The sequence below is a fragment of the Notechis scutatus genome, chromosome 1 (assembly GCF_049901735.1).
Source record: "Notechis scutatus isolate UNSWTSFEM ecotype Mainland chromosome 1, rNotScu1.2, whole genome shotgun sequence".
Taxonomy (NCBI): domain Eukaryota; kingdom Metazoa; phylum Chordata; class Lepidosauria; order Squamata; family Elapidae; genus Notechis; species Notechis scutatus.
This window is the reverse complement of record NC_142009.1, coordinates 103,864,743-103,879,432: the sequence shown is the minus strand read 5'-3', so window position 1 is coordinate 103,879,432 and position 14,690 is coordinate 103,864,743. Positions and strand designations below refer to the sequence as shown.

The 14,690-nt window shown below is 36.6% G+C and overlaps 1 protein-coding gene across 1 annotated transcript in view; it reads right to left on the bottom strand.

Annotated features, from left to right (window-relative positions):
* Positions 1 to 14,690, bottom strand: part of LAMA4 (laminin subunit alpha 4) — a 116,358-nt gene that overhangs the window by 2,534 nt on the left and 99,134 nt on the right. The window contains exons 26-36 of the mRNA XM_087973282.1: positions 14,311 to 14,449; positions 12,882 to 13,019; positions 11,335 to 11,468; positions 10,479 to 10,643; positions 8,947 to 9,100; positions 6,872 to 7,065; positions 4,571 to 4,760; positions 3,766 to 3,921; positions 2,666 to 2,825; positions 1,743 to 1,873; positions 68 to 161 (exon numbers count right to left, since the gene is read on the bottom strand). Of these exons, the coding sequence (XP_087829408.1) occupies positions 68 to 161; positions 1,743 to 1,873; positions 2,666 to 2,825; positions 3,766 to 3,921; positions 4,571 to 4,760; positions 6,872 to 7,065; positions 8,947 to 9,100; positions 10,479 to 10,643; positions 11,335 to 11,468; positions 12,882 to 13,019; positions 14,311 to 14,449 (1,655 nt within the window). The remainder of the gene's footprint in view (positions 1 to 67; positions 162 to 1,742; positions 1,874 to 2,665; positions 2,826 to 3,765; positions 3,922 to 4,570; positions 4,761 to 6,871; positions 7,066 to 8,946; positions 9,101 to 10,478; positions 10,644 to 11,334; positions 11,469 to 12,881; positions 13,020 to 14,310; positions 14,450 to 14,690) is intronic.

Sequence of the window (14,690 nt, the reverse complement as noted above, 5' to 3'; positions counted from 1 at the left end):
TCTTAGATGGTTTTAACGAAAGAAATAACCCACAATCACCATTATTACAGAACTTGTGGTATCTCACCTGCAATTCTGTGCCATCTGCCATCACAGAGACTTTGCTTTGGTATAACTGTAGTTGAAAAATCTTTAATGCCATTGTTTAGCTTCACAATAACCTGGTAAAGTGATTGAGTTCAGCGTTAGAATCTTAACATTATCTAATTTTTTTTAAAACAAAATGTTTTTCACCAGCCTCAAGGCTTTTAGATAGAAATGTAAGATTCTTCTCCTATGCTTTGGTGCTCAGATAAGGAAGGCTGGTTTACTTCTTACCCATTTTACATGCAATTATATATGCAATTTGAGTGGAGAAGGGCCTATTGAATTCAGCAATTGTTGGATAGGTAGGATTATGATTATATTATCAAAACCTGAACAGTATGTTATACAGCACATAATATCCTGTATTTATAATACATGTTATACAGTACAGTACATTATTTGTTCTAATGTAATTAGTTAATAAGGAAAAAAAGTAAGAAAAAACTTTAAAATGTGCTTATTAGAGATTATGCATTTAACTATCAAATTTGAAATTATTCGAGGTAAAATGTACCCAACAGATAGTGTTACTTAATAAGCATGAGATGAAATGGAAGAAAGTGTTACATAAGCATGATAGGTTGAAAAGTCCAGCAATCTAACCACCCACATACTGGTTCATTTCAAAATTGCATCTTCCAGGTGAGCCATGACTAGAATTTCCTGAACTACCCCGATTAGGGAATTTTTGTAGTTCTGCTATATCTGGAAAGGTTGCGGTTGGAAAAGTGGAACTACGCTCGGCAAAAACTTTAGACCCACTGTTTTATTTCTCTCTGGCTTGATTTAGGGTTACATTGCAAAGGTCTTCTGGCCATTCCAGTACATTTATCTGTATGTACCAGTTTGCTCTTCTTGACTTCTCCCAGTAGCTGGCCTTTCCCATAAGTGAAAAGCAGCTTTGGGGAAACAGCATACTATGCTAAACACATCTGCACTGCTAACTTGCCTTATGGTGAGTACTGACTGTCAACAGTTTCTGGAAGATAGAAGTAGACATCATCTTATTTTGGAGATGGGGTGGGGCTGGATGGTAAAATTACTGCAAAATGATGGACTTCTTAAAAGGAGAAGCCCGATAGAATGGGAGATAGTTTTTTAATCCAGACAGGGTTTTTTTTCCCCCAAAGACTGATTAGAGTTAAGATAATAGTAGGACAGGTCAGAGAGAGATAAAATGAAATGTGAATGTGTTCTATGAATGCCTATTAAGTTAACATTAACTGCACTATTATAGCTTTCAAGTCAATTTACAACATTTATTTTTAAGTGCAATAGGAAGCTTGCTGATTCTCAGAACCAATGAGCACTAAATACATTATGTTATAAAATCTTTAAAAAGAGGGAGGTCATTTATCTAAGGCTGAAGCTATCATAAAAACATATATTTATTTTATCTTGAAAAGTCTATGGGTTCCTCCCCCCTTAGTTCCACTTAGTTTTTAAAATCCTCTACTATCCACACATGTTTCAACTGAGCAGATATTTTTGGAACATGTAAAAATGATCACTTGATAAATAATATTACTTATTTCAGAAATTGGAACTTTGCTCATATTAAAAGTAAGGAGCACAAGGTGCTTCACAAAAAGGTGGACCATCTGGTTTTGAAAAATCAGAATGTAAAAATAGGAGTGGTTGGCCCTTTCTCATACCTGTCCCTGTTTCATATGTATGTTCAGGAACTCTCCATTTACATTATGTGCATGCATAAGTATTCCAGAACGGTGCCTAGGGCGGACTTCAAAAACAACTTCAAATTTCAGGCCCAAGCTAAATGATTCATCTGCAAGAAAAAGTCACAAAATGTTTTATTTAAAGTTGACTTGTGAAATTATTCACATGCTGTAGAAGATGAAACAATAAAGATCCTGTTAATCTCTCTTAACTTTGGAAATTTGAAAGTGTTTTTAAAATTTCAGTGACTATGCAATTCTTCAATATTATGCTATTCTAAAATTCTTATTTCAGGTAGCTTCTTTTAGATAGGCTGTATAATTCTTGCTTTCATATACCGGTACTTAGCAGATTCTCAATTTGTAATCTGTTGATGGTTAACTTGAGTTAATAAGGCAATACCCAGTACATAGTCTTGGGATGGCTTTATCCAATAAGCCATTGTATACCTAATAATGTTTAGTGATAATTTGCATCTCCCCTATTTGAGCTAAGGTAATATTATAGTATTGTGTTAATAATTTCTTCCTTAATCTAATGCTGTCCTCCCAAATATTGGGACTATAACGCAGAATTCAAGCCAATATTTTAACTGGCATTCTGGGGTTTAATTGTCTTTATACATATGGAGAGCATTAGGTTTCGAGAATTTATGTTCTGATCAGGAAACCAGCAGAATGACAATACTGATTATACTATGTAAGAATTTCTGCCTTTAAGTAATGCAAAGTTGTTTGGAAATTTAGTCCACTATATGCCAGGAATATAACAGAATACCCTGAGTAATTAAAAAAAAGGCTAGCCCAAAATATATATTTTTCCATCTCTTTGCATCAGTAACCATAGGCATTTATCTAAAGGTTTAACCACCACCACTAATAGCACAAGAACGACTCATTACCAAGTATAATGTATCCCCCTTCTGATGAAAAATAGGTTCCTTCTTCTGATGGTCCTTCAAAACAAGGTGTTACACTGAAGGTCTGTGACGGAGAAGTGACTGGCTTTCCGTTGAGCTGTAGACTGCCAAGACAACCACTAAAACTGTACACTGAATTAATCTAGGGAAACAAACAGAGTTGAAATAAGAAACAGATAAAAATTTCATTAAAAAAAATTATATAGCCACGTGTTTCTAAAAAACAAGCCAAGACAGAAACAAGGTATCTGTGAAGAAGGCTTAATGATAACAGGCTAATCAATAGGTCCTCTATTGCTGTATTTCTCAACTGTGTCAACTTTAAGATCTGTGGATTTCAACTCCCAGAAATCCCCATCTAGCATGCAGGCTGGAAAATTCTGGAAGTTGAAGTCCACACATCTTAAAATGGAAAAGGTTGAGAAACATTGCTCTTCAGGTAATCCTTGACTTGCAACCATTTGTTTAATGACTGCTTGAAGTTACAGTGGCACTGAAAAATGTTACTTGTGATCAGCCTCACACTTAATAACTTGCAGCATCCCCACAGTCATATGATCAAAATTCAGGCACTTGGCAACCACTATGTATTTATGGTGCTTGTAGCATCCTATGGTCATAAGATCATCATTTGCAATCTTTGAGGATGATGTCTGACAAGTAAAGTCAATGGGGGAAAGCTGGATTTGCTTAATGGCTGCATTGTTCACTTAACTGCAATGAGTCATTTAACAATTGGCAAAAAACGTGTAAAATCGGATGTATCACTTAACAACTGCCTTACTTAGCAATGGAAATTCTGGTCCCAAATGTGATTGTAAGTTAGTGACTCTCTATATTAGAGCAGAATAAAAAAAAGCTGATGAAGTAAATTCAGGATAGACATCAGTACAAGTTGTCACCCAGTGGAACAGGCTACCATATGCATGACAGTGAGTTCTCTACTGGACTTCAAACAGGTTGGATGTTCAAGGGATTGTTGAAGTAGATGATCTCTATGCCTCTTTCCACCTATGATTATGTTAACTGTCTTACAAATACACGCACAAAAAGATACATTTATTATAGAAAAATGCATTTACCTGGATATTTTTAGCAGCTTTTCCTGGTGCCACACCCCCTATGTAGAAAGGAGTAGTAACTGGCCATGTGTTATCAGAATAAGGAAGACTGTCTTCTAGTACTCTGAGGCCATCGATAATCAAACGACCAATATTCTTCTCTCGAACAAACATTACCTTTTTTAAAACAACCACAACAACATGTTTATGCTAAAGATAATTGAAAAGATGTCATTGGAATTCACTCAGAGAATATTGTGAGCGTTAGTCTCTATCCTGCTTACTTTTTCAATCTATTTAAATAGAAAAGGCAGTTGAGATTTTTCTAGTATTTCTATTGTTTTTTTAATTTAGTGTGAAAAGTAAAAAAATAAAAAAATAGTAAGCTGGTTCTTTCAGTGCAGTGTGTAAGAGACTTATTTCTGAACAGATAAGTAGCATAGACACACAGGTTTACATTGTTATTGGATTATATTTTCATTGTGAGTTGTTGCTCTCTAGTTTATTCCTTATTTTTATCTTTATTGTTGCAATACTACTGTACTTTTCAATATTTTTAAAAGATAAGATACAACAAAAATTAAAATACATTATCTAGAAGTATACAAAAGGGTTTGGATGAATGCAATTATTTTTCTCCACACATTTTGATACTGAAACTGCATATGGAAGATGACCTGTTTTATTCCTGATCTTTGGAAGGTGCAACATTTTATTGCATTGAAACCCCAACTAACTATCAATTTATAAATATACTTATTTGAGGTAAACAACACTTTTTGAATGCTTATAAAGATTCTATCTGGATCTTTCAATTTCAACTTACATTATGCCACTGGCCATCATTATACTTCTCTTGGGTTCGAATTCTTAATTTCTGGTGATCTCTATTGAACATATAAATAAGTCGTCCGTGGGCAATGAAGAGGGCCATGAAATGTTCCTCTGCTTGGTCAGCAATATAGAAAATCATTCCGTGGGATGAATGAGTCTTTAGACTAATGGAGAACTGAGATCTAGTAAACAAAAATAGCATTTTTCTATGAGAGATATTGATTTCCATTCACAAGCTGAAGAAATGAAATGCTGCCTCCAGAGAACAGTTTGTAATGTCAAAAATAAACAGACTTTTTATTTGTGATAACTGATATATCCAGTTATGGTAATCCTGTAGGGCTTGGTTACTCGACAGACCAGGTGTGTTTCACAGTTTATGCTCATCTGGTAAATGCTGACAAAGTTGGCATGCTCTGGGTCCCTTTGATTACATAATGCCCTCTGTTAGAACTCAAGCACTATGCCTTTTATGTTGCAACACCATTCTTCTAGAACGACATCCTTCAGAAATTAACATGGTTCCCATTATGATGGCATTCCAGAAAGCCTTGAATATCTGGTCTCCTTGTTCATGTGTGTGTGTGTGTGTGTGTGTGTGTGTGTGTATAGATAGATAGATAGAACTCAACAAATTAGAATCTCGTGCAAAAGTTCATTTATTTCAGTAATGCAACTTAAAAGGTGAAACTAATATATGAGATAGACTCATTACATGCAAAGCAAGATAGTTCAAGCCATGATTTGTCATAATTGTGATGATTATGGCTTACAGCTCATGAAAACCCCAAATCCACAATCTCAGAAAATTAGAATATTACATGCAATCAATAAAACAAGGATTGTACATAGAACAATATCGCACCTCTGAAAAGTCTAAGCATGCATATGTACTCATTACTTGGTTTGGGCCCCTTTTGCAGCAATTAATACCTCAATGCGGCGTGGCATGGAAGCTATCAGCCTGTGGCACTGCTGAGGTGTTATGGAAGACCAGGATGCTTCAATAGCGGCCTTCAGCTCTTCTGCATTGTTCGGTCTCATATCTCTCATCTTTCTCTTGGCAATGCCCCATAGATTCTCTATGGGGTGCAGGTCAGGCGAGTTTGCTGGCCAATCAAGCACAGTCATTGAACCAGGCTTTGGTGCTTTTGGCAGTGTGGGCAGGTGCCAAGTCCTGCTGGAAAATGAAATCAGCATCCCCATAAAGTTCGTCTGTGGAAGGAAGCATGAAGTACTCCAAAATCTCCTGGTAGATGGCTGTGTTGACCCTGGACTTAATGAAGCACAACACCAGCAGATGACATGGCTCCCCAAATCAACACAGACTGCGGAAACTTCACACTGGACTTCAAGCATCTTGCAGTGTGTGCCTCTCCATTCTTCGTCCAGACTCTGGGTCCTTGGTTTCCAAATGAGATGCAAAAGTTGCTCTGACCAGAAAAGAGGACTTTGGACCACTGAGCAACAGACCAGTTATGTTTTTCTTTAGCCCAGGTAAGACGCTTCTGACGTTTGTTGTTCAGGAGCAGCTTGACAAGAGGAATATGACATTTGAAGCCCATGTCCAGGATCCGTCTGTGTGTGGTGGCTCTTGATGCACTGACTCCAGCCTCAGTCCACTCCTTGTGAAAGTCCCCTACACTTTTGAATGGCTTTTTCCTGACAATCCTCCCCAGGCTGCGGTCATCCCTGCTGCTTGTGCACCTTTTTCTTCCACACTTTTTCCTTCCACATAACTTTCTATTAATGTGCTTTGATACAGCACTTTGGGAACATCCAACTTCTTTTGCAATTACCTTTTGAGGCTTTCCCTCCTTATGGAGGGTGTCAATGATGGTTTTCTGCACAACTGTCAGGTCAGCAGTCTTCCCCATGGTTGTGATTCCTACTGAACCAGACTGAGAGACCATTTAAAGGCTCAGGAACCCTTTGCAGGTGTTATGGCTTAATTAGCTGATTAGAGTGGGACACTTTGAGCCTAGAATATTGAACCTTTTCACAATATTCTAATTTTCTGAGATTGTGGATTTGGGGTTTTCATGAGCTGTAAGCCATCTCATATATTAGGTTCACCTTTTAAGTTGTATTACTGAAATAAATGAACTTTTTGCATGATATTCTAATTTTTCAAGTTTCACCTGTATCTCCAAACAATATATATCCAAACATATATCTATATATCTATTTCTCCAGACATAACAGTTACATCTAATAAATTAATGTAATAATTTGCAAATATGTGAATAGTTATTTAATATTTTATAGGTATATTACAATATGATTACTATACCTTTCATAGAAATCCTCTGGTAAATAATCAAACTCTTGCCGGCTATTTGCTGTCCCACCAAAAAGATACGCCTGTTCAGTTGCTTTCGGATTATTGGAGAAATGGCAGTGTGGGTCCCTCTGATTTCTCAGTTCTTGTTCTCCTTTATTTATGACAGATGACAAAGGGGATGTTCCTTTTTTACTTTTTTCAGCCTTCAAACAAAATAAATAAATAAATAAATGTAATCAACTAACTGCTGCTGGACAGGCACAGTTTTCATTCTGCGATACATTCCTATATGTTCTTTTTCAGTAAATGTGGCCCAGGTCTTATCTCTACTGTGGCATGCTATTTGGATGGATTATCTGTGAGTAATATCAAAACTGCATAGGCAGGTGCTAAAACGGAGCAAAGGTACAATTTAAAGAACTCCTTAAGTAGGCCACATTGGATCTTTGATAGGTGAAGTTTTTTCAGTTACTATCATCTTTATTTTATTGGCTCCAACCCGATGGAATGTTGGAAAAAATTCTATAAAGAGGCTCAGAACTTTGGCTCTCCATTGGCAGGATAACTTATTGATAAGCGGCTGCCCCACAACTGAAAAGAACAGGGTTAAATGTGGCATTGTGGTAGAAGCTGGCAAAAAAAAAGGAAAAAAAAAAGACCGAGTTTGAAAATGGGCTGAATTTGAAGAAATGCCCTCTAGAAAATTAGTTCTCACAGCATCCCTGGGGGAGAGGACGTTGGCCATTGGCTTTGAATGCTGCCAACTGCTCCAGTCTTTGCTTCCTTGTCAAGTCATGCACCTCTGAGCAGAGCATAAGCTGCTGATCCAGAGTTTCCCAGTGTATACATACATAGAAATTCAGTGACAAGCAACACAAAAGAAAACAGTAAGTAAAATGGACTTTCCCCAAGTACTTAGGCTTAACTACTTAATAAATTCATTTTAAATGATATTTATATACTTGTTCATAGGTAAAAGCAGGATAGTAAATAGCATTAATAATGATGTAAAGTATATGGGAAATGTATTAAATCAAAGTAATGTGGAATGTGTTAGTATGACTACAGTTTACTGCAGTTCAAACATTATCCTCATGGTGCCAAGAAAACAACCTGCACCTGAACCTCCGCAAGACAAAGGAGATGACGTTAGACTTCCGGAAGAAGAGAAAGGAACCCGCCCCACTTTACATCAAGGGGGGCTGTGTGGAGAGAGTTTCCTCCTTTAAATTCCTGGGAGTCTACCTCAGCAAAGATCTCACCTGGAAAACCAACACAACCCAGGTGGCCAGAAAGGCCCAACAGAGACTCCATTTCCTCAGGGTCTTGTGAAAGAACAAAGTGGAACAATTGACCTCCTTTTGGTCCACAATAGAAAGCGTCCTCTCATATTGCATTATGGTGTGGTATGCTGGCTTGACAGCCGTGGGTAGAAAGACACTACAGAGGGTGGTGAGCACAGCACAAAACATTGTGGGCTGTCCTCTGATATAAATAGATAACATCACTAGGGCTCGCTATCTTAGAAGAGCGAGGAAAATCCTCAGGGATGACTCACACCCTGGTCAACACTTCTTCACTTTCCTACCATTGGGTAGGAAATATAGAAGCATAGCTAGCTGCACCAACAGGCTGAAGAATAGTTTCTACCCATGGGCTGTCAGACTCCTGAATGGAAAATAACTTCATGTCAACATAGTATGATAAACTTGCGGGGCCGGTGCATTGTGCAATAAGTTCACATGGTGTAATAAGATTGTGTGTTTGTTAGTAGGATTCACTGGGTTAGAGACTTTCTGTCTTCACTGTGAGTTGTGTTGGGGGTGGTGGTGGGAGGCTCAGCCAATCTCATTGTACACATGTTCTACTCTGACAATAAAGGTTGATTTGATTTGATTCTTTTTCTTTTTTCATACTGTACCATTTGTTAAGAACCACAACTTTTGAACAAGATAAATTTACACTGAAGTGTATTTCAATTAAAAAAGGTTTAGAATCTGCACAACTGGCCCAAAGAAGTCTGCTATTAGTTAGCATTAGTTCCTATCTAGAAAGCTGTAGGCCAGATATGGACACTCACTCACCCTTTTGCTGTGGCTTTCCTTGGCTTTGGAGGAATTTTTTCTTTTTTTATGAAAAAGGGCAACTGGAGGAGATTCCACGGGACATCCATAAAGAGATGCATGAACTTTCTCCGGGTAGCGTTGGAAGTCTTCCACATCAATATCTCGATCTAATCTATTTAAAAGATAAGTTTATTAAACCAATTTTGACTTTGCATATACATTGAGACTGATCTGTCATCAAAGACATTGCTTGTGTTGTCAACTGAGTGGATCTTTACACTTTTGCAGTATCTCTCATTGATATGAGTGTATTAGCTCATAGGCAATGCTGGCTGTCACAGGTCCCAGATTCTGTTCTGTTGTAACTAAAGTGCCTTTTTTAAAAACAAAAACAAAAAACAGAGCTGGTCATCAGTTGAAATTATGACATTCAATGAAACATTCAGGTTTGTCAAGGATAAATAGGCTATTGTCCTCCTGTCCATAAATACTGTATTTTCAGTCGATCACTGTGACATAGCATTTTGGATAAGTGGGTTTCAGTGTGATCCAACTGGGTTTTTCTCGTCTTTTTATAAATTTTGCTTATCTGAGATGTAAGTTGAAGTGATGATAGCCAATTTGGCTTAAATTTAGCGTTTTGCTTAAAATTAATCTCATATTTCATAATGAATTAAATCTGCTATGGTTTTCATGATGACCAATTTTTAGTGACAAGAAATATATATTTTGCATAAGCCTTAGAGCAAAACTTGAAAATTGCAGCTAGATAAATAGATAGTTGGGACAGCCAGCATCAACATAATTTGTTTCGTATTCTTAGTTGTTCAAAGTGCAACATAAAAGCTGCTTAACACTGATAAAGCCTAATTCCATTCAACACAAATCAGAAGAGCAACCAATTATTTTTAATAGGTTTATTTCTAGATTAAGTTATTTTCTTCTATATCTTAAAATAAAATGTATATTAGAACCTGCCTCTCACACCCACCCACCCACCCACCCACCTCTCATCCATCCATCCATCCATCCATCCATCCATCCATCCATCCATCCATCCATCCACCCACCCACCCACCCACCCACCCACCCACCCACCCACCCACCCACCCACCTATCTATCTATCTATCTATCTATCTATCTATCTATCTATCTATCTATCTATCCATCCATCCATCCATCCATCTATCTATCTATCATCTATCTATATCATCTCTCTCTTCTCCCTCCCTCCCTCTATCTCTGTCTGTCTCTGTCTCTCTCTCATCTGTATCTGTTTCTCTTCTCTCTCATGATTTTTTAAAAATAAAACTCTTAATGAAGGATTTTGGAGAATTCAAAAACCTACTAATTGTTATATGACCCTTGGGGTGCTATTACCCCATAGTGAGTTCATTTGTTTTTCCTCTAATGCAGATTCCTTTCCTTTCAAAATAAAATAATCACTTACAATACAGCAAAATGTTAATTTTAAAAAGGAAGTAACCCCCTCTCAGGCAGCAATATCGTGGCTCAAGAAAAGGACCCCCCAAAGCCAAAATGTTCTCACCTTGTGAAATAGGCATTACTTATGCAGCCAGTAAAGTTTGCTAATTGTGTACTGAGGGGTGAACCCCCAAAGTAGAATTTCTTGGTGCTTACAGGCTTTCTCTCAGCTGCATCCTTTGCCGGATTATTTTTGCTTTGTCTTTTTTCATCTACCCAAAGTTCAAGCCTGCAGAGAACATAGATCTCATGAGGAAATCTTCAAAGGCACTGGGTTGACAAGTGAGAAAATGTCTCATTGCTAGCAGTTATTTTCTTGAATGTTGAATTTGATGAATGACTCACTAGGTGGCAGCCTCCACGTAGGAGAGCATTTTGCAAGCTGCAGTTCCCTAATCTAGTTCTCAGCTTTGACCTGCTTCTGGTAATATATAATTTAGGCTTAATAGGCTTTAGCCAAGATGCCTTAGAAACATTTTTTGACAAAGAGGTGCAGGAATTAAAAATAAATAACTTTAATTATCCAGAGATGTAGGGTTTGTACATGAAGGAAACCTCTGCCTTGTCCCTATTGGCTCCCCTTCTGAGTCCAAATTCTCATTTTTGCCCGTGGTTGCTGATACACATAAATGCTATGTGTCTCATGGCAGGATTGCCACAGACATTTTGTTTGGGTCTAAATGATACTGGCAACCTTTACTCCTCTACTTGTACACCAGAAGTGATCTTGTATGGAAATCAAGTGTCCAACTAGTTTTGGTAAAGGCTGAGCACAAAAGTCCCCCCCCCCCCAATTTTCTTAATGAAGTTTTTACTCTGATAATAATAAGATTGCACTTGATATTCTAACAAATGCAGAATAATGGTATCTATGTATTATGATTAGATGTGTGTAAGAAGAAACATTTTTGCAACTTTACTTTTCAGGTGAGATAGTTGTCATGATAAAATGGGCCTTTCCATCATTAAAGGACTTGTCTGCTGTCTGAACTTTTACTCCTTTTGCATTTAATACCACATTTCCTTTTTCCATGGAAATAGAGAACACTTCTGACTGAAATGAAGAAAAGAACATGTTCTTATTGCTGGGAATGGAAGACATTTTTTTGCATTCATTTTTTTTTTACATTTTCAATTTCACCCACCTCACCAAACAAGCTACTCTGGGCAATGTACAACAAAGCTAAACAATCAATAAATACCTAAAACCATTAAAACCATTAAAAAGACTATAAAAACATCAAGAACAAACAAGTTGCTGATGAAGGGGTATTAATGATAATGGAGCCAACTCACTAGTTCAACCATTCCCTAGGAGCCCCAGGCCAGGTTTAAACCAGGTTTTGGGGGGCTTTCAGAAGAGATGAGGCCGATCTCACCTCAAGGGGGAGAAGATTCCACAGCATGGGTGCCACAGCAGAAAAGGCCCACTGCCTAGGGCCCATCAGATGTAGCTCCCTAACCACCAGAACTTGTACCACTTTCTTTGCTAGATCTGCTGGGATGGGCAGTTGAAATACCATGAAAGGATATATATATAATATATATATATATATATATATATATATATATATATATATATATATATATATATATATATATATATTGTTTTCTTAAGTTTCGGTACTTACATGTGTGTTGTTGTGTTCTTTAAAGTTGTGCAACGTTCAGCAGAATCTCATCTCCCATCATCAGGCTTCTGTATTGTGTCCGTCTGTGGGTCAGACTTTTACAGTGGTTTCATTTTAAAAGAACTACAATGCGTGGGAAAATACCAAACGAACAATATATATATATATATATATATATATATATATATATATATATATATATATATATATATATATATATTGTGTGTGTGTGTGTGTGTGTGTGTGTGTGTTGTGTATGTATATGTATATGTAATGTATATGCATATGCATATGTATATGCATATATATATAAAATTGAAGGTTTGATCATCTAATTATCTTAAACACTGCAGAAAACACCTTGTATTATACAATATATGAATACAAATGTATGTGCATGTGCATATGTGTGTGGATCCACACGCACATAGTTATAATCATTGTTATCATCCTAAATTAAATCTAGATCAACATTGCATACTGGAGAAGGTCAACTATGTTGTCACTAAGAGACTACATAGACTTAAAGGTACAAAGGAGACTTCCACTTTCATTCTATCCTCAGTAAGGAGGCTTTAATTGTTTGTCCCCAACCCAATGAAAGTTTTAGCCATCACATTAGTTCCAGTTTATCTCAGAGACATCCTTGTTAAATTTATTGGATTGGCATTTATGGGATTTAATCTATAATATCCCTTAATATATCTTCTGTACTTAAAATTTCTTTTTAAGAGCAGCTAGCTTTTTTCTTTAAGACGAAAACAAGACTTTTGTCTTGACCATATTTATTTCAAAGAAATACATTTAAAATATGTGGAAAACAACCCCAGACTTACATCTTCGGTGCAATAAAACAACAGTCCATTAGGCTGTAAAGTTCGGAAATTAAAGCCGCCTTCAAACATATGAAAAGGAGAGATTTTCTGGCTGGATGCGATATAGCTTTCACCATTAAAATATGCTTTGCGGGACACCTGTTCATCAAGTAAACAAAGCAAACATATAGGGAGAGTAGAGAGCAAAAGGTGAAAATAACAATAGCAGGAAGAATCCAAGGGGTCAACTATCACATTCCAAAATGCCCAGAGATTCCAATGTTGATGTGTGATCATCACAGAGCAGTGTGTGTGAACTCTTTATCACACTGTAACAGAGATACACTGTTGACAACCTCTTCTAGAGTTCACCAAACACTGCCACTCTATAATTATTTCCTTCAGTGGGATTCACACATAAATGCTGTTGGAAAGAAATTAGCTTCTACAATAATGGTGCTTTGAAAATTGTGCCTCAACATGTCCCATTGAATGAGGTTCAGATAATACTCTTGGAATCTCATGGTACACAGATTTTGAGGATATGCACCTTATTTTTATTTTCTCCTTGCATAGAAGTTAATAACTCAACTGAAAAATCAAGCAGCTTCAGGAAGACCTTAAATCCATTTCCAAGAAAGTTAAGTAGAAGAATATGGCCTACAATGAATAATAGTATTATTACTATTGCTGTTGATGCCATAACTGGGAGTACTGTTATTACAAATATTAATATTCATCTAGCCTACTGTCAATGTCACCTACAGGAATTTCAAATGGAAAAATCTTGGTAGGTTGGATAGTTGGGATATGTGTAGGTCAGTGCTATCAAGATCCTAATATCTATATCTGAATCTAGGTCAACTATTCTTAAATATTTTAAAAAATTACTTCTACTGACAACAGTGAGAATTTGATTGTAGAACTTAGGAAATACCACGCCTATGTACTATGATTTTGAAATTTTAAAAAAAAATAGCTTGTATTCATTTGTGTTCACTTTTTAAAAAATACTTTGTGGGCCCTTTGCTCACATAATTTGGGGATGCCAAATTATCATTTTGTCATCCTGTTATAGTTAAGTATTAGATGTATCTGAAGTACAGTATGCAATTGAAAATAAGCTTGCTTAAAATCTGATCTGTGGAATGAAAGAAGACAAGACATAAATATTTATTAAAGTGTCAAAACATCTGACTATAAAATCTATCACATTGGTTTTCTTTCAGAAATGTATTCTACATTCAATAACAGATACCACTTCCAATTATTTTACTCAAAAGGAATATTATATTAAGAGAGAAAATTGCTTTAAGAAATGTTATCTTTACAATTTTATAATACAAATTGGTGAAAGAAAATAAACATATTCACAAAAGAACACAAGAAAGATCACAAAATAAGATTATATATATTTAAAAACAACAGAAAAGCACAATTACACACTTACAAGTGATTCTTCGGGACAGCCATAACCAATGCCCAGGGTACCTGGCTCTTCCAACAAATTGAAGTCCTTCTTTTGGAACTGGAAACCTTTCATACAGCCCCTAAAGGATGTACTGATAGCCAGGTGTGAGCTGACACCACTGTGAAGGCATGACAGATGTTTGTTGAGCGACAAGGGTCATGGCTAGTGGATTCTAAATACAGAATGCCAATGCAAAATAAAACAGTAGACTGCACCGTTCAATGGGAAAGAAACAACATCTGGGGAGCTTCTCTCTCTAGATTCAGCCTGAGAAATACATGTAACCCTAACGTGATTCATTGGAGGAAGTTTTCAATTGCTTAAGGGAGAAGGACAACCCTCCATCATAAAGCAGTTAA